Source organism: Dipodomys spectabilis, unplaced genomic scaffold (genome assembly GCF_019054845.1).
Source record: "Dipodomys spectabilis isolate Male_0828 unplaced genomic scaffold, ASM1905484v1 ptg000081l, whole genome shotgun sequence".
Taxonomy (NCBI): domain Eukaryota; kingdom Metazoa; phylum Chordata; class Mammalia; order Rodentia; family Heteromyidae; genus Dipodomys; species Dipodomys spectabilis.
The window spans coordinates 24,679,561-24,705,287 of record NW_024870758.1 but is presented as its reverse complement, the minus strand read 5'-3'; the positions used below and the strand labels follow the sequence as shown (position 1 = coordinate 24,705,287).

Sequence of the window (25,727 nt, the reverse complement as noted above, 5' to 3'; positions counted from 1 at the left end):
CCTCCCTCACTTGCCCCCTTCTGACCAGGAGAATGTGTCCAGCTCTTCAGCACTCCCGTCATCTCTGCCTGTGACCACTTGTCTGCCTTCTTAAAGTTTAATTTGTTATGCTAAAAGCCAATCATTAGTAAGTACCAATTGTATGAAAGGCATTGTGATAGCACAGAGGAGATATACATGTATTGATATAGTTCTTATCTGTGATTAAAATCTAAGATTAAAATATGTTTGAGAGAAAAACAGCAGGTAGGTGGGTGAGTAGTTGGATGGATGGATGAACAAACAAACAGATGGACAGATGATAGACAGTCAGCAGGATATGATGGCTGCTTTCCCAATACACAGGAAATATCAGATTTGGTTGGAAAAATGAGTTTGGCTTACAATTACTATTCATTTTAATGTAGACCCTGTCTAGATGGACAATAGGATGGACTATACCTTTTAATATCAAACATGGTATTCTATTCTATATTCTGTTGTATTCACTATGGTAAATAGAGAATGAAAAGGTTTTGATCTACAGGCTCCAACTTTCCTAGCTATATCTTATTAGGTAGACCATTTCATTATAAAGATGTATGGAAAATAATTTTATGAAATTTGACTTTTATTTATATATTTAGAACTGCCTGAAGTTTTGAAGTTTTAATTTCCAACTTACATCTATACAGTTTTACTTTAGAAGTATCCATTCGTTGTTCCTTATTGTCGGCCTCACCTTTCCATTAGGAAGCCTGTCACAATTTTGTCACATTAGGAAGGACATTCTTGGTTCTAAAGTGCCTTATCTGAAAGGAACTTGTGTCTGCTTATCAAGCTCACTGCTGTCTCCAGAGCTTCTCACCTGCTGTGGGGTCAGCTGGCATCTTGTTCCCAGGACCCAGTGTATGATTTGAGACAGTGGTACCTGCACACCAGTGCCTGCCCAGACACTGAGGGAAGCTGAAATCTTTCTTTCACTCTACTGAACCCTTTATGGAGAAGTTGTCATTTCCTTATAGGATCCCTTTTCCTAATTTACCAGAAAGCTGCCTTAAGTGCTCATCTGCCCTGCTTGCTTTTCTCATGCCCTGTGTTAGTACTCTGTTACAATGTGAAATCTGAAACAAATAGAGATGTTAGCTATATAAGATTAATGACCTTTACATTTACCCAGTTCCTTATTTTAGATAGTGAGCAAAGTTAGGTGGGTACCCCTGTGTTTTTGTTTGATTTAGTTTTTGCTTTTCCTAAAATGAGGCTGAGCAAATAAAATTACACCCTTCTGACATAGGATCTCAAGTCATATATGCAATTCATGCTACTCAGAGTTTATGTGACACTCCTCATTCCTAGCCTCAAGAGTTAGGAATGACAAAGGTAGAATTAATCATGTATTCTGCCATGCCAGGCTTCATTTGCACTGGGAGATTAGCCACAGAATTGTAGCAAGTAAATTAAAAGGAAAAGGAAATGCTACTGGGACTTTACAAGTAGATCTTGCTATATAGACTTTCTTAGCCCTATCTCCCTTTGACCAATGTTTTTTAAAAAAGTAACCCTAGAAGTGCAAAAGTTAGCATATTGCCCTAATCTATGCCCACTTGAAAGCATCTACCATAAACAATCTCAAGTAGTAGTCAGTGACTACTCTCACAACGATTGAAATGGGGCCAACCTGATATTTTCTATGGGAAGGAAACTATTAAACTGTGAAAGAGGTAACAAGACATACTGCATGTAGATGCCAGGAGCTGCACATGGCCAGCAAGGGCTTGAAATATGTCTGGTCCAAATAGAGATGTGCTGGTGTGGGAAATACACACCACATTTCAAGTGCTTGGTAGGAAAATGTTAAACCACTCATTGATAGTTTATATTCCTCACATGTTGAAATGATAATATTTTGGACATACTGGGTTAAAGAAAATATTATTGAAATTAATTTCATCTGTTTCTTTTTATTTTTAAATGTGGCAACTAGAAAATTTTAAATTACATATGCGGGTTGAATTTGTGGTTTGCATTCTATTTCTGTTGGACAGCACTGATCTGGCTTTTCAGGAGAGCAGAAGAGCTGTATCTCATAAGATACTGTAGCTTGTTCTCCCCTCCCCCTTGGAGGTCTGGGTTGTCTTCCCATAGAAACAAAGACGTGGACTCTTTATTAGCTGCATTTTTCCCCATTCCCCAGCCATCTTTAGTTTAGTTGGTTTTCAGGTTGTTTAAACTTTTCTCAATAATTCTCATAGCAAAGCCTTTGTGCACATAGTTTACAATTTTCTTAGGAAAATAATTCAAAGCTTTTTGCTAGCAATTGCCAAATTTCTCACAGGTTGTGACCCATTTACACTTACCAGAGACGTATGTCTATTTTGACAAGGTTTGTTCCTCCAACCTGAGTCTTTTCTTAAAAATCTGTTTGTAAAAAAAAAAAAAAATCTGGTAGTATCAATAGTGTGTTGTCTGTTTTAAAAGGGAAATCAACATGACATGGGCGAAGTATAATAGGAAAGACTAATGAATGACAGCTTATGGCTCTTATTCTAACCCACCTTGGGTAAAAGTTCATGTTAACTTGCAGTCTGTTCAGAAAGAGACCAGTGACCATTCCAAATTACATTATTACATTTTCTCATGAATGCCTGGTCCTCTTTATCAACCATAAAGATCACAAGAATACCTATCAGGGTGAATCTTGTGAGAAGTAATCCGTAGATGCGCCCTAGAAATGAAGTTAACATCACCTGTAGTTTTAGAAGTACATAACGAAGATCCTGGGGGAAAGAATCCTTCTCAACTGGGAAGTTTTTAATTGGCATGGCTACAGGGATAGAATTACATCAGGATTGCAAGTCCAATTAACCAAGAGTTTACAAAAATCTGTTCAGTGTTTTCTGAACTTGAGAACAAGTGAAAAAAAATCTCTAAACATATTTTAGCTTCCTCCTTTTTATTTAGCAGGAGAGAGGACGGGGTTTATGCCAAGATATTGATCATTGCATTTGCCGGCAGCACATTAGCATTTCTCACATACAAGCGTTTGAACAGTTCTCTAGGATGTGGCTATCCTGTAATTGTCATGTCTGAGTTTGTTGTATGGCGGTAATAATAAGAGAGAAGTTGCTTGACCAACTGATGAATTGGATACTCCCAGACATGATCGCTTTTTTCCCTTCTGCAAGCTCTGTATTCTGAGTAGAGTTGGTGGTAATACAAATTGTGTTTGATAGTACAGTAATATAGTACATTTAACAATACAGTTTTTTGTTTTTGTTTTCTTTAAAAAAATGATGCTTTATGCATTTTCTCTCTCCCTTTTCTCTGTTGATAGATTGTTCAATCACAAACCATTCCTCCAGGAATCATTTCTTTTTCTTTGCTGCACTTATTTGTAGAACTTGCACCCTTTAGATTCTAAATATGTCTTTCTCTTTCTCTCTCCTGCAGGGTTGGTTGAGACAGCTTTTAATCCTCATTATTTACATTGTTATGCAATGAGCTGAGGACTTTTAACATCTTTTTTCTGGAATAAATATTTCTTTTATTTCAGGACAGATCTTACATATATATAAGGCTTTAAGTATTTAACTCAAGTATTATTGGAAGGGATTGTTTCTTCCCTCAAATCATTTCAAGGTTTTCTTGTATTAGTATAAACCTAAAACTTGTGATTTAAATATGTGAGTAAACGGTTTGATATGGAGCTTGAAACAAACCAGTTAGTACCATCTCCCTGAACAAGAGGATCATGGTGTGTAACTTCCAATGCTGCCATTCCATTCTTCATGTCAAGGTTCCCATCTTGATTCTCTAGTAATGTTCTCTTCTAGCCAGGCATCAGCAAGCTACTTAGAAGACTAAGATTTGGATTATGGCTCAATGCCAGCACAGGCAGAAAAATCAGACTCCATCTCCAAATAGCCAGCAAAAAGCCAGGTGAGAAGCATGGCTCAAGAGGTAAAGAACCAAATATGAGCAAGAAAAGCTGAGAAGAGGCCCTGGGTTCAAGCTACAGTACCAACACACACATGTACCAACACACACATGTACAAACACCCACACATACACATACACACGCACACACACACACACATGCATACACATGATTTCTTTTCCCTATTAACTAATAATTTCCTAATTGTCATGGGAATGAGTGCTCCAAGAGGAACCTGACTCAGGCTCCTTTTTTGTTCTTAGAATCTACCTAAGAACAGATAACCTAGCTTATTTTCTGGCTTCTTTTCTGTTAGCAGTGCAGTGGAAAGATGTGCTTTCCCTCTTGGCCTTGACTTTGCTTCCTGTCTAGAACATGACAAATTGTACTTCCTTTGCTAGCTGCCGTGGCTTGGACAAAGTACACACAGACACCTTTATAAAGCATCAAATGTGACAGTGCCTTTAAGTTTATCAAAGAAGTCAAGTATGTGTCATAGCTTCTCCCTGATTCTTACCCTTTCTGCTCCCATAGTCATTACAAACTAGAGATACAAAAAAACTTCATTCATCAGCTTATTTGTTTACTCAAAAATATTTTGTGGAGGACCTAAGATCCTATTTTCTGAAAATCTCTTAAAGAATATCATATCAGAGAAATGGAAATCTCTGGTATTGTGGATGAATACTCTCTAAATAGTAATGAAGAAGGACTTCCTCATTGAAAAGAATGAATGTATTTATAGAACTGAGTTCTCAAAATAATCATTCTTGGAACAGAGATGTGTGAGCATCTTAGTATATATGCTACAAGGATAGGTGTTCTACCACTCAGATTTGTGGCTTCCAAATGAATTCATTTTATGTCTCTTTTCTTTAAGATTTGCTATGCAGGTTCAAGCTGAAGAGAAGGGTGACTTCATCTCTCTAATGTGTTTGTTGGTGTTAGAAAGAGTGCTTTGTTATCATCTCCTGAATTCCCATCACAACTTGTCCTTGATCCCTCTGTGATTGAATATCTCTTGTGTTTTATGCCAGCCATTAGAAGGAAACTTGATTTTTCATTTAATGAAGCTCAAGGTGCTTGTTTCTGTCTACACCCACACCCTTTGGTCCTGTGTTGTTGCCTCTGTAAAGGTTTAAGGGTCAGATCTAAGAAATGAACTACAGATTAAGATCATCTTCTGCTGTGTTTCTGAATCAAGGTGTTTGTAAGAGGAAACATGCAGGGCTTGGAGCAATTAGAAAGCCCAATGTAGGCCTGAGTGTTAAGGCGGCAATTATCACCTTCCTCTGGACATGGTTTGGAACAGGCACTACCCTGTGGAAGGTTCCAGGCTCGTCTGATGGGCCTTAACCAGGTTCAAGAAAACAGACATTTTGGGAAGCTGATCTCTGAACACTTAAGTAGTGAAACTTGATTTTGTTTAGGACTGTGTCTTTTATTTTACCTGTATTCTAAAGAAGGTGCTGTGTGCCTTACAAGAGAATGAATTGTGATAGTGGGATTGCAATATAAACAATATACAGAATGCAAACAAGAGCCAGGCATGATGGTGCACACCTGTGATTTCAGTGCCTAGGAAGCTGAAGCACAATGATGGCAGGTTTAAGGCTAGCCTGAGCTTCAAAGGAAAATGCAATCTTAAAAAAGAAGTCAGCCAGGCACCTGTGACTCACACCTGTAATTCTAGCTACTCAAGAGGCTGAGATCTGAGGATTGCCGTTTAAAGCCAGGCAGGGCCAGAAAAGTCCGTGAGATATCTGAACTAGGGAAGGGAAGGGGAACAACAAAATGGTGAGACAAAGGACAAAGCGGGAACCTATACAACAGCAGTACTCACAAGGCAACATGTTGGAAATGATCTGTACAACTTGGGTGGGGGATGGGGAGGAGGGAAAGAGGGAGAAAAATGAGGAAAGGGGTAGCAAGTTAAACAAGAAATGTAATTACTACCCTACTTACATAACTGTAACCCCTCTGTACATCACCTTGACAATAAAATTTATTTATTTAGGGAAGAAGGAAAGGAAGGAAGGAAGGAGAGAGAGAGTCGTGAGACTCTTAACTTCTATTAACCACTCAAAAGCTGGAAGTGGCGCTGTGGCTCAAGTGGTAGAAAGCACAAAGAGGCTCAGAAACAGTTCCCAGGCCCTGAGTTAAAGCCCACAACCATCCTCCTCCAAAAAAAAAGAGGAGATATACTCATGTCATATGCCAAAGTCAACTTAAAAGAAACCTATCTGTTCCCTTTCCCCTGGCCAGATCATCACCCAGTCTGGCTGATAGACTTAACTAGGTGATTGACTTAGCAAGGTTGTCATAGATCCAATCCCACTTTATCACTGGAGATGGTGGTACCTTAGTCTCTTACTCTTTAAAGGAAAGAGCACTTTATACTTACTTGCAAAGAACTATGTGTGTATATATATGTGTATATGAACACATACAACTGTGTATATAATGAAGCTCCCTAGCTTCATTCTTTGAGGCCATGCCTTTAAGATCCTAATATTACTAGTGGATTTCAGTTCCTTTTTGAAGGTCACTCCTTTCAGGGTATAAGGAACCTTTCAAATGGTCTATAAAAGCTGGCCTCTCATGTTCAAGACTCACTTTACCCTGATTTTTTTTTTTTAAACATGCAAGGTCAAGCCAGTGCTGATCAAAGCAGCAAAGGAAGCAGGAAGTGGAAGAGCCGAGGCTGTGTTCTGCTGCTTCAGCAGGATGGTGGCAGGAAGTACTGGGCGGAAGCCATTACTGCTAGCACACCCTCTGCAGCTGAATCCTGGAAAAAGCATCAAAAGCCTTATCCCTCTTTTTTTCTTACAGTTTCTTTGCCACGATGTCACTTTACAGTATATTATTTAGCTGGCTTTGTCTGAAATGGTAATTTGAAAATAAATGTTTAAATGACCACATTTAACATATTTTGCCCATGAGTCTTCTGATCAGTGATTCTGTATTATAATTCTTAATCTTGTTGACCTTTATCTCATGTAGTCTATTTCTTGAAGCACAGATTCCAAACCCCTGCTTACCAACCTGCTATATTTTAGGACTTAGCCAGATTTTTGAATTTTAAGGACTGACAAGCTAAACAAAAATAATTAGCATTTGAGATCCAGTGTGGAGTGGAATTTCTGTTTTGTCAAAAAGAACACAGACTGTAACAAGCACCATCTTTCATGAAGAAAAGGACAATTTTAATATGAGAGCAAAATTTCAGGAATGTATAATTGCAGAATGTGATTTTTTCATTCTGTTTTACAAATTTACTTATTTTTTTTCCTGCTTGCCACTGATCTACTGGGTGCCTATCTTCTAGACCTGTTTTGTGAGCCGTGAAGTTGACCTCATTCTGCACCACAACTTTTGGCAGTAAAAATCCCACCTCTGTACCCCACTAAGGAAACTGCTCGCCCCGCCCCCCTCCCGCCACTCGCCTGAGCAGCAGCTGCCAGACCTTCAGTTGTGCCTTCCTCTAGGATATGGTTTCTAGATGTTTGCTTATGGTGCTCACTTTTGAAAGCTCGAGAGGACAAAGTCAGAGGAAAATTTAGAGAAAGTGCACTCAGTCCAAAAAGTACTCAATGAAATCAAGTTGTGGGCATTTATTTACTCTTGCAGTCTTTTCTTCTGAATTTCAGATGTTTATTATTCCCAGGCACCATATCAAGGTCTAATATTCAGAGAGAAATCAAAAGGTACAAGGGCACACACACTTACTGATGTTGACAGCCATGCACACTGCAGCAGCACACTCGGGATTGTGCCACAGGCAGTGTGGACCAGTTGCAGTGAGGCACAGTATAGATGTAGCATGGAGCTTAACCAGGAAAGGTCAGCAAAAGCTTGGTGCCTGGTGCTGGAGAGTGCTGTTAGCCAAGTTTTGCTGAATAATCCTAAATTTCCAAAATGCCACACATGGGTAGCTTAAGACAAGAAATGTTTCTATTCTGGAGGCTAGAAGCTCACATTTAAGGTATCTAGGGGTTTCCCTGCAAAGGAGTGTGATTTTTCAGTAATTCTTAGTATTCTGGCTTGCAGCTGCATCCCTCCACCTTCTGCCACCATCATCCCATGGCCTCCCTCCCGTCGCTGTGCTTGGATTTCCCTCTCAAAAGAACACTAATCATAATGAGGGCTTAACCAAAGGGCCTCATCATAACTTGATGATACCTTCCAATCTATCCAAATAAGATCACGTGCAGAGGTCCTTAGTCTTAGGATGATATCTTTTGAGAGACACACAATTCAACTCATAACTGCAGCATTGGAAAACATTGACCAAAAGAGTGTCATTTATTCCTACATTAGGTGTCATATATTTGTCTTAGTGAAGCCTGAGTTCAGTTATTCAGAGAATTTGAACTTGTCCTGATTTTAAAGAAACATATTTCTATGTGAACAAGCTAAGGCTTTTAACCAAATTTTGTGCAATTGATTTTCCCCGTTACAATTTATGTAAGGTTTATTTTTCTGTGTTCAATATTATTGTGTTTGCATTGACCACATATTTGTCCTATTGTTAAAATAATTCCAAATTATTAATTTGACACCTTATATTCACCATCCCTTTTAGCATTGAGATCCATATGCTTGATAAATACCAATCGTTTGCTGTATGTTATTGTTGAAAATGATTACCCCCACCCCCCCAGTCCTGCGGCTTCAACTCAATGCCTGGGCACTGTCCCTGAGCTTTTGCTCAAGGATAGCACTCCCACTTGAGCCACAGCACCACTTCTGGCCTTTTTTGTTTATGTGGTACTAAGGAATTGAACCCAGGGCTTCATACATGCTAGGCAAACACTCTACGACTAAGCCACATTCCCAGGCCAAAATTGTTTTTTCAAAAGTGCTAGCCAAGCAGGTTGCTAGAGGCTTACACCTGTAATCCTAGGTACTCAGGAGGCTGAGATCTGAGAATCAAGGTTCGAAGCCAGCCTAGGCAGGAAAATCCAGGAGACTCTTAATTGTAATTAACCACCATAAAGACAAAACTGGAGCTGGGGTTCAAGTGGTAGAGCACTAGCCACGAGGAAAAAAAACTCAGGGACAGTGTCCAGACACTGAGTTCCAAGTTACACACTCATGTACTAGTTAAGAACAGGGCTCTTTGGTACATATATCACTAGAGGCTTTGCACCAGGTTCACTGTGCATTGACCTTCCTGAGCCCCACTACTTGTTCATCTAGTTACCCATACATCCAATCAAACTTAATTCTCCCTATTTTCTTTTGCTAGTCCTGGGACTTTAACTCGGGGCCTGGGCACTGTCCCTGGGCTTCTTTTGCTCAAGGCTAGTACTCTACCACTTGAGCCACAGAGCTGCTTCCAGCTATTCTGTTTGTATGGTAGTGAGGAATCAAACCCAGTGCTTCATGCATGCTAGGCAAGCACTCTACCAGTAAGCCTCTCAGCCTTCTCAGCCTCTCCCCATATTTCCTGCTCATTTTCTGCTCATTTTCTAAATTTTGCTGAAATAAAATAAATTTGATGCTAATGACATACTCTAGTCCTTTTACAGATCTGGAGGATTGCAGTTCTATGACAGAACTGCAATTAGCCAGCAAAAAGCCAGGCTAGCGGTATAGCTTAAATGGCAGAATGCTAACCTAGTAAGCACCCGGCCCCAAGTCCAATTCCAGTACCACTAAAATTAATAATAATAGTAATAATAATATTCAATATTCCAAAGCAACTCTGTCTTCCTTACTACTCCCATTAATAGAACCTAAGTTTCAAAAGGTCCTTGATTTGCTCTTAAGAATTCTTTTTATAAATCTCTCTAACTTCCTGTTTACTAATCCATGCTAGAATTTTACTTAAAATCACCTGCCTTTACTTTCTAAAATCTTAAATATTTTTTCTCAAAAAACTTGAATGGCTTATTGCTCCTCTAGCACTTCTCTTGTTATACAAGATTGTTCAAAACAGCTATGACTTAGGAAATTCTTATTGGATGGGTCACATGCATCAGAAATGCAGCCCCATCTCTGGCCAAATCATCTCACTTGCAAAGTCCAATTTGATTGCCTTCTGGGATTCTTAGGGAATTCAAGCTATACTGAGAGTGAGGCGAGTATGTATGTATTCAAGCTATGCTGAATCCTCTCCATTTGGGACATAGTAACTGAGTGCAGTTGACACCTAACATAATTTTTCAGTGTTCATGTCTCTCATTACATCCTTTCATATAAAGATAATTCTTTTTTAATTTTTTAAGCCTTAAGTTCCTAAGGTTTTCAATCTATATTATTAAATCTTTGGGATGAGTGATCATCTTTATCTGAGTATAATAGGACAAGCTGGGAGTGGATCAATATGGGAGCCTTATTTGTTTTTCTTCATGGGGATCTGTTTTTGGTCACAAGTGACCTTTGAGTTAAATATATTTAAAGATGGGACCACTGCTAGCAGGTTAGGCTAGCATTTTCTTGTTTCTGTAGGTAGGCCAAATGTGTTCTTTACTAGTGACACAGTTATAGCCCTAGATTTCTTACAGGTGAAGTGAGTAAAATAGGTATTATTTTCCTTATTAATCTTTTCTCAACCTGGACTTCCAACATCATGGGGGCAGGGGAGATTTCTACTTTAAAAAGGGGTAGACTGTTCTGGAAATCAATGCACTGGTGTAGTATGTTGGATCAAAGCCAAGGTTAGCTTTCAATTCAAGAAATGTACAATTTGACTCCTACCTTTGAAGTTCATGTCAGAGTTGAGAAACTTCTATCTAATTTTGAACTCCATTTTAATAGTTTCCGATAACTGTTTTGTTTCAGAAATCATATTTACTCTTATGTTCTATCATGCTGTTTTTGTTTTGAATGAAGCAGTCATGTATAGTATTCAGTGTTGGAGTTTTAATGCATTTAGTTTCTACAGACTCCAAGTTGGGTTTTTGGCTGTGCTTGTGTGTGCACGAGTGCATGATTTCCAGTTTTGATTTATTTTTAAAAGTGCAACAAATTTAGAAATACCTGAAAAATGGTCATCTGGGATTTTGCCCCTAACTTTTTACAGATTTATTTTTGCTACTTATTTTTAATTCCACTTGACTACCAAATTATCTTACTTCCCTCTAATGTTTTTATAAACTAAATTGGGATAAAATTCAAGGCCATGTCCGTTTTCCAAGGCAGAATGAATATTTCCCTTTTCCCTGCCACGGCCAATGTCCCTTAATTTCCTACACCAAACATCTTAAGGGAGAAACAATACATTACCTATTTGCATCTTATGCATTCAGCCAACATATGTTGAACATTTATGATATATAAATAACTGTGCTGCAAAATAACAAGGGTATGCTTCCTCTCAATGGCTTGCAGCACATTGTTGAATGTGAGCAGGTACTCTATCTAGGTCAGTGCTTTCAGTGATGTCCCTGAAGGGCAGGGGGAAAAGACTAACACTTTTTAGTTACTGAATATCTGATATGCGTTGATCACTGTGAAGACCAGCAAATATATCCCTGCCACAAAAGTGGCCATATGACATAATAGCACTTGATAACTCTGCTGTATTTTCTTTCTGAATAAAGTACTACATGCATGTATATGTGTATATACATATATATATATATATATATATATGTGTGGGTGTGTGTATGTACACATATATATGTGACACAGTTATATCATAGCCCTAGATTTCTTAGAGGGGAAGTGAGTAAAATAGGTATTATTTTCCTTGTTAAGTCTTTTCTCAACCTGGCCTTCTAACATCATGGGGACAGGGGAGACTTCCTACATTAAAAAAGGGTAGACTGATCTGGAAATCAATACATTATATATACTATATATGCACACATACTTATATACATACAAAGGTTAGATTGTCAGAACAAAATAAATACAATGCAGGTTTTGGTGAAGAAAGAAAACAAAGAGAACAATCACTGCTAAGTTATCAACTCAAATTAAAAAAACACTTTCTATAATCAGTTTGCCTTTGCATTAAGTGTCAGATATTAATCAGTCTTGGAGACTTTTAAGGGTTCATTTTTATGATAGATAATATACATTTTACTTACAAAATCCTAGTTTTCATTTTCAGCATGTAATATGTTCCTCTAGCTTATTAATACTTGGGAACACTAATTTTGGTCTAGCTGTGACTATACCCTTAAGTGCTTCAGTGCCATAACTTGTATTGAAAAATTATTAATGTAAGTAATATAAATGACCTCTTGTGCTTTAAAAAAACATAAATAGTGTAAAGCTACTTTACCTTGAGTGCATGTCATAGAATAGATGCTAAAATGTAATAATCTAATAAATGAAGTGGTTTATAGTGTTGTTTTCACTTAGAAGAGAGACTATGTTTTTTAGAGTATGGCAGAAACAGCTGTACCTTGGCTGTTTTGAATGAGTTCTAATGTTCATTCAGTATGAGCTTTTAAATTGTGTAGAGGAGAAAAAACATCAATTGTTACCTTTGCCTGCTCTTTAAATCAATGTTGTTTTCACCAGGAATGATAATTGGGCTACTTATTGAGTATGATTCAAAACAGTGCAAGGTCTGTTGGTCCCCAATCTAGGTACACATGGCCAATTTCATTTGTACTCAAAGGAAGTGTTTATCTTAAAACTCATATTGTGAAAAATTGGGTTTTTAGATGTATATATTTTCTCTCAAAACCTACTACTTGTTCTAAAGCTGTGATTTATTCTCCATCAACTCACCTGCTATCAGGCAGCTAGTCTAGCTAAAGAAGAGACCATGCGAGACCCCAGGCGGATGATCTAAACTTGCACTCAGTCATCTCCAGTCCTCAGGGTCGGAGTCGGTCACTGGAGCTAAACAGAAATCCCTGCCCTGTCCAGAAAGTTCAGAGAAGTGAGCTTGATGCTTTCCTCTCCCTACCTCTGAATTCAAAGATGGCATAGCTCTTCATATCATGTACCATAGATTCTTTTGCTCAGATGGCAAATAGCATTGAGCATTTCAGGCTTCTTTGGAGATGTTTTTTGTCTTAAATCTCCCCTGTCCTTTAGAGCTTTTTCATTCTCCTTCCCAGCTCTCCTCATCCCACCTCATTTTAATTTCTTGAACCATGAGTGTTATTGCTACAGCACACGAAGAAAAAGGCTAAAAAATAATATGTGACACCTCTCTTGGCTAATCTTGGGGCATAAGCTTTTTCAGTAATCATACTAAAATCTTGCTTGTGTCATTTCATTCTGCAGTTATGAAATTTCCAGCCACATTCTTTTCCTTTCTCCTTTTCCTGGAGCCAAAGGGCCACCTTGGGACCATTTCAGACTTAGTTTCTGTGACTCTCATATATCCTTCATTGTCCACCTGGATTTGTTTTCCCCTAAGTCTTTCTTGTCTAACATGACATTTTTTTTCTATGCTTATTATTCCTTTGGTGAGCATTCATTATACAGGCTCTCATGTTTTTATTTTAGCACTAAGATGGTTTTTAGTATGAAAAATGCCTCACATCCCCCAAAGGATTGTCCATTCTCTAGCAAGTGTGTTACCTTATACATTTTTCATAGGCTGGTTTGGAGAAGGACATACTATAAGTCATTCTATAAATATGAGTGGGTTGATTTCTTGATTTTGGACTCTCCTTTCTTGTGATACTTATCTTTCCTGTGACCCATTCACCTTCAGGTTTTCAGTTCTTTCTGACCTTTAGCTCTGCAGTAGCTTTTCTTGCCAAGCATTCTCCTACTTGAAACTCTGGCTTCAACTCCAACTACATAAGATACAGTTTCCTGTTCTCTGTATAAAAGCACTTACAACACAAGCAGAAGGGGCCAAAACAAAGAGAAATTTTTAAAAATGGAGTAACTTTTTACACCCTTAATATTTTTATGTCTTGGAAAAGTCTCACAGATACCATGAAAATTGTCAAAGTGAAAAAAGTAAAGCCTAATGGAATCTGTGAAATTCATTACCAAATGAACAATTTTCACTATTAGGGAGTATTCAGCGTAATATGGATAAAACACTTCTCTTACTTCCGTTTTACTTTAGGCTTAATTCCCCAACCAACTTTGCTATTAGCTAAACAGATAGATGCCATTGTTTATATTTTGTTTTCCTTCCCCTATAACATCTCTGTTAGAAAAGCTAAAGCAAATTTTAGGAAATCCCCTTTTTCTGAGAGGCCATTAGGAAAAAATAAAAAAGCAAGCTAGTAAAGAACATCCATACATTCTGTGGATACATGGGAGGTTATGGGTGTGGGTATAGACATATGTGTATACGTAGATTTTCCTTTTCTCTAACAACTCTGAACTATAAGAAGTTTGGGCTTGTAGTCCTTAAATTCATCCACATGCATTGCATCAGTGAGTTAATTCTTTGAAGCTTTAGGGCCAAGCGTGACCTCTCTTCATTGAAACTTATTTATATCGTGGATCTAAACCCAAGGTGAACCGATGTTATTTGTTCAGAAAGTCTGGAGCCAAGTGACTCCTTCCTGAATGTCAGCAACAGTGTCTCACACATTAACAGTGGCAAGTCTGCCCTTTCCTCATTTGAAGCTGTGCAGAGTTGAAGTGGAATTGCTTTGAACCTATGGAACAATCTGTGGTTGGTGACCAAAGTTTCTGCCATTGTCAACATGCATGGCCTTTAAACTCCAAAGCAAACTTCCTGCCTTGCATCTTCGCTACTTATTAGCTTTGTAACCTTAAGTAGATTCGTTCCACTCCCAAGTTTCACATCCATAAAGTGGGGATACCAGTCTACCTGCTTAGAATTGGTTGTTGTGAAAACTAAGCACTGACCTAAATCACCTAGAAAATATAAGATTCTTTCCTTGAATTAACTCACTAGGTCATCAGCTTTCAGATGGCTTTTTTCGTACTTTTGCCTTTATTTCAACCCATCCCTGACTATTGTCGTTTGCCAGGCTTAACATCTTTCATGGGATGATAGGTGGATGAAAGGCTCCTTCTTTGTTCTACAGGAGAGCGTCTGCTACAATAAATAAATAATAAAGCCGTCATCCTATATACATAAGCAATATCTGACCCTTTCTCAGACTTAAAACTATCTTTTATTTACACACACCAAAAAATCAGTTTATTTTGCCTTTTCAAGTTTAATAATAAAAAATGTTCATAAAGATTCCAAAACTAACACAAACACTGCAATGGTACCTAAAATAAATCTACTGTGGAAATGACCAGTGTTAAGATAACTTATCAACCATTATCGCCACCTGTTGGCGATGGTTGGCATGGACTCCAGTCTCCAAAGCCTCTGTTGATGTACCTAGGGAAACTGCAAGCTCTCCAGTAGAAGAGGGAGACAGGTGTACACAAACACACACACGTAAAAACACATTAGAGAATCTGCAAAGATGTGCACTAATATTCATGTCCAAGTTTCAGGTACTTTTAATTTTTCAACCTACTTTTCTGGTTTCTAATTATACTAATGTATTACTTTTATAATTAAACCAAGTTAACAAGAAAGGTAGATTTTGAGGGGCTAAATAGTGTGGGCAGAGGAGAAAACTGATTTAGAAAGGTCTGATTCTGTATCATAGCAGATAAAAGAAGACTAAGTTATAAATGGAAATGGGAGAGAAGTGACTGATGCGAAGGGAGTTGTAGTAGATTCTAAGCAATGGGGCTTATCAGCCTTGTTCACTTGGACCAGCAGGGCTAAATGGGAGGTTTTATTCATTATTTTCTCCCTCCCTTTGAAATTCTAATTATTCTGCAGTCAAGTCTCTTAATTACTCTTTATCCTTTCACTGCCAGAGCTTCCTCTGGAGTGGATTATCCACTCTTAGCAAAGAATATTATAATCTGGGTATCCAGAGCTGTGGTCTGAGCCTTGTTACTTTGAAGCTAGATAAAACCCAAAGACCCAGAGAATCTTCATAGACATTTATTTCCATAAAATTCTATGACTTGCATTCGTGCGGATGTACCTCCGTGGTGTTCTTAGAGTGTGAAATGCCCCAGTCAGGGAGCCTGTTTGTCCCAGTGTATTCTGTGTTTCTTTTCTTTTCTTTCCTTTTTTTAATTGTGAAAATACCGTACAGAGAGGTTACAATTACATGAGCAAAGTAATGAATACATTTCTTATCAAGCATTGTTGTCTCCTCCATTGTTTCCCCTTACCATCCCTTCCCATCTCCAACCCCGCCCCCCCACCAAAGTTGTAAAGTTCATTTTCCACATAACATTTTGTACATCTCATTGTTGCAATGAGTCCACCTGCATCCCTATTTAAACAATTGGTTTTTTCCCTTCCCCTCCACAAATTATACCAACATCAAATACAGTGAAAACAGGGGTTATACTGTGGGGGAGGAACATACAAAGAAACAAAGAAATATCTTATAAATATGTTAGACACAATAGCAAGAAAGAAAAAACATTTGAGTTCTTAACTTGAGGTTCATTTCACTTAACATCAGCTTATCTGACCATTTCTGCTTGTCTCAGACATATACTGGTTATTACAAATAAGGGAAACCATGGAACCTATGTTTCTTTGGGCCTGGCTTACTTCACTTAATATAATTTTTTCCAAGTCTTTCCATTTCCTAACAAACAGGGCAATGTCATTCTTTCTGATGGAGGCATAAAATTCCATTGTGTATATATACCACATTTTCTTGATCCATTCATCTACTGAGGGGCATCTGGGTTGTTTCCGTATCTTAGATATGATAAATAATGTTGCAGTAAACATAGTCATGCTGGTAGCTTTAATATTTGTTTGTTTGTTTTTTTAACAAATTAAGGTGCAGATAGAAAGAGAAAGAAATGAAAATCTGGTTGCTTTAGGAGTTTTGTACCCAAATACCTGTGAATCTTGTAGACACTGGAATTTGAAAATAGACTAAATGTTAATTATCAGTAATACCCCTCCCATGATTAAATCTTACTACAAATAAACAAACAGAGGGAGTCTGTGACTCCTCTGTGCCCTGCCGCTCCTTTGTCCCCTTCCTGGAGACTGCATCTGATAGAGAACTCTGCCCATGGTCTAGACTTTCCTGGCCCTTTTTCGTTACTTGTTTTTTTTTTTCTTACTTTTGCCTTCATTTCAACCCATCCTTGTCATTTGTCATTTGTAAGGCTTCACATCTATTATGTTCTTGTATCCCATTATGTGTCCTGTTCTTGTTCTGGGTTCCATTCCACAGTCACCTAATGAGTTAACCAGGGCCTGTGTGATTTAGTATTACAGATTCCAGGAAGGGCTCTGTATTTCTATGGGAGTGTTTTGACTGTGAGTGCTGCAAATAAGTGAACCACTCCAAAGAGAAGGTGTTTTACAAGAAGAAACCCTTCAGGACCCCTCAGGTGACTCTAGATAGTGGTCTCCTGACCCACTTGTTTGCACAGAGCCAGCAGTGAGTAACCATATGGACAGAATGAAAACCATCTTCTAACTTTATTGGAAATCGTGGTCCCTCAATTTTAACTCACAAATCTTAATGAAAACCACAATGGAAAGTAAAACTGATACATTACAGAAATATCTCTTTCCTTATCCCTCTTTCAATCATGAGCCACATGTTTGTTTCTTTTGTTTAAAGCAAAAAAGAATTATGTGGGCTTGAAAAACTTATTTCGATGCCATAGAGGAGACTCATATATTCTGTTTCTCTCCTTTCTTACACTGAAAATATAAAGAAAACATTGCTTCGTAAAATAATTTCATAGATAAACCAGTGAAAATTTAAGACACTTAACTTTTTGAGTTTTAGGATTCCAGGCAAAGTTGCAAAGTAGGGGGATAATAACATTTACTTCATAGGGCTATGAAGTAAATGACATCATGCATACAGAGTAATTGGCCCAGTGCCAAGAACGTAAGTAGGAACTCAATAAATGTAATCCCTTCTCTGTCTTTTTATATAATAGCCAGCTAAATGGTTGTAGAAATTAGGGATGTTTTCACAGAAAAGATAATGTTTGAGTCCTCTGGATGGAGCATGGGTTGAATGGATTAATGGGCAGATACATATTTAAAGTAGTGTTTGGGGTTAATACCACAGTCAGCTCCTCCTGGAAGGACAAGATGCAGAGAGAACTTTGCATAGATGACTTTACATAGGTCTGGGCAGTATAGGAAGGATCAAATTTTTGAAATATATCACAGATAAAACTCAGCAGAGTTGTTGACTGACAAGACTCAGGAGTGACTGAAATGCTGCTGTCCTTGGCTTGGTAGAAGACTAAAGGAGGGACAGCACTAGTGAATGAAAAGAGATACAGGGAAGAGGGGGTGCGGAGTATATTTGGCGTGCTCGTTACAATGAGATTTGGAAAAAGGTGGGACTTTTCATATCTTAATGTAATATTAATATGTTTAAATAGAAAGAAATAAAGACAAACACTAACGAATTGATAGGATTTCAAAAGCCAAGAAGGAGAAATGGGCATCATCAAGGGAAATTCATGAAGTCTCTTAAGTAAAGGAAGGGTTGATAATCAAATATTAAATCCCAGAGGGGAAGAAAGAAACATGAGACATAGATGGGAATGGAAGACTGTCATCATCTGAAGCAGAAATCAAAAAGAGCCATAAGGAGAAGGGGTGTGATTATCCAGAGCCTTGTCCCTTTCCCTGCTCCCTCATCTCCATGTCTTTCCCATCATTCAATGCTGACTGCAATGCCAGAAGAGGAAGCGCAAACTCTTACCTTCACAAAAATGGCTTTCTGTATGGTTGACAAAAGGTCTTGTCTTCTGAGTCTTCAGACATAGTCTCTCAGTCTCATGATGCTCAGTCCCCTTGTTGTAATCTGGACTTGTATCAACTTTTCTCCACTTTTAAAAAAGTATACATCAGGGATGCAACCTAACAATGTTTTCACTGGAGACTTGTGCAAATGAGGGAATACTGGTAGTGCTGGGCATATAATCTATATAGATAAGTGCTTGCTAAAAGGCAGACTTTAAATCACTTGTTTTTTTGAAAAAATCATAATTTTTTAAAACAAATTGTAGGCTTAATGATCTGTGCTAACATTGTTATAAATCCTCAGAATATCTACAGAGAATTGAAGATGTTTGTGCAACATTTTCCTGATAGCTGTAACAGTCATGTGAACTTTGAATTGTTTTTGTTTTCATGCCTAGTTAGTCCTCATTTGACTACATGATTACACAGATTGGAAAGAGGGAAAATTAGGTGAAAGAGAAGAATGAAGCAGTTCAAGCCATTTGTTTATTCCCAAATATATTTTATCTGGCTTCAATGCATAAAATAGAAGTCTACAATAGTCATAGTAGTTTAGAAAGCTACTCAGGTACTTAGATTTCCTAAAACTTTCAAGACTCTTGTTGTTATACTGTTTTGTTCATATGCTTTTTGAAATATTGGGGTTTGAAGTCAGAGCCTTGGCAGACACTACTGCTAGCCAAACCTCCTGCCTTTTTTTCCCAGTGTGTGGTTATTTTCCAGATAGGCTCTTGCTTTGTGCCTAGGATTACACTTGGACAAAAATTCACCTTTACATTTCCTATTGTAGCTTGGATGACAGGTGTATTGCTACCATGTCTTGCTTTTTCTACTGAAATAAAATCTCAACCAGCACTTTTCTACCAGGTTGTCCTGGAAGTATGATCCTCCCCTACTCTGCCTCCCATGTAGCTGGAGTATCAGGTGTGCAGCACCAAACCCAGCTATAAGTTGATGTTGTGTGTATCCTGGGCTGGCCTCAAACTTCTGTCTTTCCAATCTCAGTCTCCCTAGTAGCTAGAATTCTATAATCCTAGATGGTGGTATGAACCACCAGCCCCTATCCTTTTATGTATGTTGTGGGAGAAAGCAGGGGTAGCTAGGAATAGAACCCAAGACTTTGCTTATGTCAGTGATAGCTCTATCACTGAGCTACCCCAGCCATATGATTCCCTTCAGTCCTCCCAAATCAATCACAAGATGGGTATAAAACAGCAAATGGGGAAATTTTTAAGTTAATTAGTAGAAAAATAGAATTTGGAATGTTACTGTATGTAAGTGAGGAAACCTAAGCTTCACAATGTTGTGTGCATTTCCCAAACTTTTTAATTTTTAAAACAAGTTTAAATTTTTTTTTCTCAATTTGAAAAAGACAAACATGAATGGCAGTCCTTTTCTTCAAAGTTTACACTAAAAGAGAGCATTGGTTCAGGGTGTATATTTAAATTACATTGTGACTTTATTTTTAGAAGCAATGAACTAAATTTTAATATTCTGCCTTTTTCCATCTCCCCAACTTCTGTGACACACTAAGAAATCTGAACACATGGGGCTGGGAAGGTGGCTCAGTGGTAGAGCGCTTGCCTTGCATGTATGAGGCCCTGGGTTCGATTCCTTAGCACCACATAAGCAAAAAGAAAAAAAGCCGGAGGTGGTGCTGTGGTTCAAGTGGTAGAGCGCTAGCCTTGAGCTGAGGGGCTGAGGGACAGCGCCCAGGCCCAGAGTTCAGGCCCCACGACCGGAGGGACAGCGCCCAGGCCCAGAGTTCAGGCCCCACGACCGAACCCCCCCAAAAATATCTGAACGCATTCAAGCACACCTTCATCAAATTGGTCTTTAACCCCAGTTATTGTTTTATAGTCTCAGTTGTTCATTTCTTTTGCATAATTCTCACCCCTTAATATAATGTTGTGATTATTATCAGTGAGTTAGAAGTGGTGTTCAAGTAAGTATAAAAATATATATTTTTGTTTAAGCTAGGTGCTGGTGGCTCATGCCTGTAATCCTAGCTTCTCAGAAAACTGAGATCTGAAGATCAGGGTTAGAAACCAACCAGAGCATGAAAGTCCATGAGATTCTTATCTCAAATTAACCACCAAAAAGCCAGAAATGGAGCTGTGGCTCAAGTGGTTGAGCACTAGCCTTGAAAAAAAAAATATATATCAGGGATGGGCCCCAGGCCCTGAGTTCAAGCCCCAGGACCAACCAAAAAATAAAAGTCTTTAAAAAGCAGGGACCTGTTTTTTTCTATTAAATTTGTTAAACATACACACACGCACACCCTCATGTTCTGTGATCTGTAGCCAGGCAGCTCTGTCTGCAGAGCCAAAATAAATAGAATAATGCAGGCAGCTTTTCCACTGTTACATTTCATAAAGACTGTGTGGGTCAGAGAACTTTAATAGCTCTATCACCTTGTATTTCTCTTTGTATTTGACTACAGACAGTGTTATTAGAAGAAAAAAAAATTTAGAGTACTGCTTCCCTATTTTCCCCTAGTCTGTCAGGTAACTACCTGTTCTTCAAAGCCAAACATCAAGCTACAATCCAAAGACTCAGAGGAAGAAGCCTGGCCATTCCCTTTTTGCAGTTTGAAATTTAGAATTCCCATGGCCTACCCCTTACTAAAGAACACTTTGTACTTTAAAGCTCACAGATGTTTGAAAAATATGCATGTTCTTTGGACTTAGACATTGATAAGAGTTCCTTATACCTTCTTCTTCTTTTGCTTTTTCAGATATGGCAAAATAGTCTCCACAAAGGCAATTTTGGATAAGACAACAAACAAATGCAAAGGTATGTTTCTTTGTGACTGATTATTTCCTAAACCATAGCCTTAGTAAAATGATGGAATGAACTTTCAAAATGACCCCCAGTTTATTAAAAACCAAGTCTCTTATGTTACCCAGTTTCTTTCTTGCACAATATTAGCTTATTGCTTACGTTTGTTTTGTCCCTGGTTTGAGTTTTGGCTGGAAACCCAACAGCAACTAGCAGTTTGCCAGAATTCCAGATTTGGCACCAATAGAGTTAACATGGAAAATACTAGCTGGCATTTAGCCCCTGCTTTTAAAAAGGGATAGAGTTAGAAAATAGCTTTTCTTTCCTGAGCCTGAGGAGATTAGAGCTGCTTACTGAAGACCATTGGACTGTACTAAAGAACTGAAAAGATTACATATTGTGCAAATTGGCTCTATTAATTAGAATAGAGTAGTTTTAAGCAGTACTTAATTACATGTTTCAATACTCCCAATTGTTCTCTGCTGAATGCCTGTTGACAATATTGGCAGCGGGAAGGAGAGACCCATTTTCACTGACCAAATTGTACCAGGGAGGAGAGGTCATGCACCCCTTTGAAATATGCTGCTGCATTAATTTGATGCACTGACCTTCAGTTTTCCATGTAATTAGGATGAGCTCATCCAGCTCCATGAACTGCAAGAGGAGGCATCTACAGTAGGCCGCACAGATGCTGTGTGGTTGTGACTTTTAATGATCCAGCATCTTAACAATAGGCATGTGATTTCTAGGAAAAGGGAAGAATGGAGTCAGCTGACTTTGAATCTAACTACTGACCCCATGAATTGAAGTAAGGTTGACAGGAATAGGCAGAGAAGGCAAATCTCCTCGTTAATTAGACCCTAGTTTTTCAAGTAGTAGGGATGGGGCAGTGGAACATAAATGAACCCCATGGTAGGGCCTCTCCTTGTATGCCAGCCATTTCCTTTAATCTAGACTTGAAGTGGTTCATTGTATTTCTGTCTCTTCTTCAAAGTGCCTAGATTTAAAGGAGCTATTGTGGAAAGTATCTAAGCCCATGTTTAATCAACATGGCACATTAAGGCAGTTTTGCCTTGGGACAGAGAATCGAGTGTGCTTTATGGAAAATGCTGCCCAATAAATATTTAAAATGAATTAAACCAGAAGAGAGTCAAATTGTAGATGGAAATGCATACACTTAGTTGCCAAGATTAGTCTTATTTAGCATTCATAAATGATCTGGGAAAGCATCAACATAGAAAATAAAAAAATCTTTTGGTTTTATGAAGAAAAGTGGACTCTTGCAGGCACAAAACAGAAAGCTGATTTCAAAAGGTAGTTTCAAACCAAGAGAGAAATCATAATTGATAAGTGGTTTTAGCCTTACCATTCATTCGCTCTTTTTCTTCCCTGTCACAAAAGAAATCTTACATAGCAGCTCAGTATGCTAAAAAGCAGAGCTTCTGTATTAAATGAAAGAAAGGCCCTAGAGGTCTCCCTGGTTGAAATTCTCTACCTTACCCTGCACCAAAAACCACTATTGTACAGCCTGCTCTCTCAGATCCCAATCCCACAGTATGCTTGTCAGGACCAAATACAGGTATGGATAAAGACAAACTTCTGATAAGCCTAATATTAAGATGCTAAACCCATGTTATATCATACCATATATCATATCATGTTGGAAAGTATTCAAAGATTTGTGGAGCTTCTAAATAAAATTAGGTGTAAGTCAGAACTGATTGAAATTCAAGCATCTTAGGGACCTTCCCTTCACTTGGGGATTTGGGGACACTGCCTTGTTGTGGACCAATGATAATACCCTCCAGAGCTGTCTGCATCTCACCGCCTGCAGACAGTGAGTGTCAGCAGATATCTAGAGGGGAGGGAAAGGGGTCAGCAAGAGTGGGTTGAAAAGATCTCGAAGCGAGAATGGAAGTGTTTTGGGGAGAGGAGCAATGTTAAGACCAATGAGGAAAAATAACAACTGGACTCACAGTATAGTTAGATAATGTGTTACTCTTGCTTATCATGGTAAACAGGCACATAGATACAGATAGAAAGATGACAGATTGATAAGTGAATAGCTAAATAATATAGAACAGATTACAGAGTACATGAAAAGTACTTCTCTAGCAATTTTGTTATACACTTAACTCTTAGAAATTAGTCAAGAATGAAATGCATGAAAAATAGAGATCTTACAAAGTGGTAGGACTTTTGTGTCACAAAATGTATCTTGGAACCAATTTTGAATAAAATTAAAGGAAACTTTTTAAGTCTGAATAACATGTATCTTAGCTGTTGAAAATCCAGTTATTTCTTAAAATGCAATTTTTTTCGAGAGTTATGTCAACGAAACATATTTAAATGCTTACCAGTAATTTTGTATGTGTTAGTTCAGGACCAAAAAAATCCCCAAACCCTCACAAAGGGGTGATTGTGAAACTCAGCATCAATAGTAAGCATATAAAACAGCATACATACTTGTACATTAGTAAAATAGGTGAAGATAAAGCAGACCAATAGGAAAAATGTACGTAGGAGTAATTTCCTGGAAACCAAAGCAAAAACAGAGAAAATAACAATCCCCATGATATGGATATCACACTATGGGGAAAGAGAGTTTGGATTTCAGTGAGCAAGTTTAGTGTAACTCTTTTTAGTCTACGTCCTGAGAAGTCTTCCTAGAGCTTTGATGAGAGGATCTTTATGGTATTTCATGAACCCTACCTTCAAAGACAATTTTCTACATATTTATGTACTTAATCCTTAGACCCTGCATAACTCAAATTTTATACCATCTGATACTTACTTTAAAATAGAGCACCAGGTTGCTTGCTTACCTGTTGTATTTATCTTCAACAAATGATTACAAAATGTTATAGCAGTATTCCACAAAGATCAGAAAGGGAAGTAAACAATTAACTAAATACAACAATTACTTATATCTCTTAATAAGAAAATAGATAAAAAGAACATTCGTATTATGTGACAAGATTGTAACTTCAAGAACAATTACATCATAGCTGAGATCTGTTCATTTTATTGGCAGTAGCAAAATTGGGGGAGGAAGCTACATGTCTTATCAGTAGAAGCTGTATTGTTTCAGTGTAGCTGGGTGTTTGTATACAACCTGCTGAAACTGTGGATAACAGTGAAGGAATGGGACATGGAGCACGTGTGTGTGTGTGTGTGTGTGTGTGTGTGTGTGTGTGTGTGTGTGTGTACGCACGTGCGTGCACACAGGCACGCGCACACACGTGCCTGCACACGCACGGCATTGTAAATTATCATAAACAGATTTCTAAAATAACACTCCAAATACATTTAACTTAATTCCTGACCTGATAGTTGAGTAGTGTCTTCAGCTTTGGCCTGGATCAGCCTTCTCCTCTTTCTCCCTAACTTAGCTATTTCTCTACTGTCTAAATCAAATTAAGCCTATTTCAGTCCAATTCCAAGTAATACAGAGAAACTGCTTCTTGCTTCAGCTTTAACATTCATCTCTTTAAAGCATCTATTTTTTTTGTAATCAATAGTCTACTCTGTTTCATTGTGACTTACTTTGCAACCAGGCATTATTTTTGTTATTAATGCTAACGCTACCAGACTTTCAGAATTTAAGACTTTTTGTTTCACTCTTTGGCTGTCTGTTTCTTTTTAATATTAGTAAAATGCTGTCTAAATTAATAATCCTTCATAATACCTGGAAATCAACAATAGCTATGCCCTCTTCTACACAATCTCAAAATATACTTGCTCATTTTAAATTAATTTTGGGGCATGATGACAAATGCCTATAATCCCAGCTACTCAGGAATTAGAGGCAGAAAGATCACAGTTGAACACTCTATCTCAAAAACAAGCCAAGCCAAATGTAATTTGAGCTGCTAGATAGATGGAAGTTGGCGAATAATCACAGGGCTAAAGTGTGAGACTATAATTAATTAATTTAACTAATTAAAAGTGAAAGTACAGAAATGGAGGGACAAAGGGTGAAAAAATGCAACAATGTTGCTCACTGGACACTATGTTGAAAATGAACTGTTCAACTCGTGAGTAGAGGATGGGTGGGAAAACCTGGGAGAGAGTAAAGAAAGAGGTGATGTTGTCCAAAAAGAAATGTACTCTACCTGACATATGTAACTGTAACCCCTCTGTAATCACCTTTAGAATAACAATTAAAAAATTAAAGCAAGCAAACCAACATCAACTCCGTGTCCGGGAGATAACTCCTAAGTATTCTAAAAGTGTTTGTACTTATGACATGGCAATGTATTGAGTGTATTTATTACTCAGTTTGTCATTAAATTTTTTATTAAAATACCTAATGCTTAAAAGTTCCTAAAAAATAAA

The 25,727-nt window shown here is 38.0% G+C and overlaps 1 protein-coding gene across 6 annotated transcripts in view; it reads left to right on the top strand.

Moving 5' to 3' along the window:
• Rbms1 (RNA binding motif single stranded interacting protein 1) overlaps positions 1-25,727 on the top strand; it is a 227,866-nt gene that overhangs the window by 159,311 nt on the left and 42,828 nt on the right. For all 6 annotated transcript variants that reach the window (XM_042683411.1, XM_042683409.1, XM_042683414.1 and 3 more), the window contains exon 3: positions 21,346-21,404. In XM_042683411.1, the coding sequence (XP_042539345.1) occupies positions 21,346-21,404 (59 nt within the window). The remainder of the gene's footprint in view (positions 1-21,345; positions 21,405-25,727) is intronic.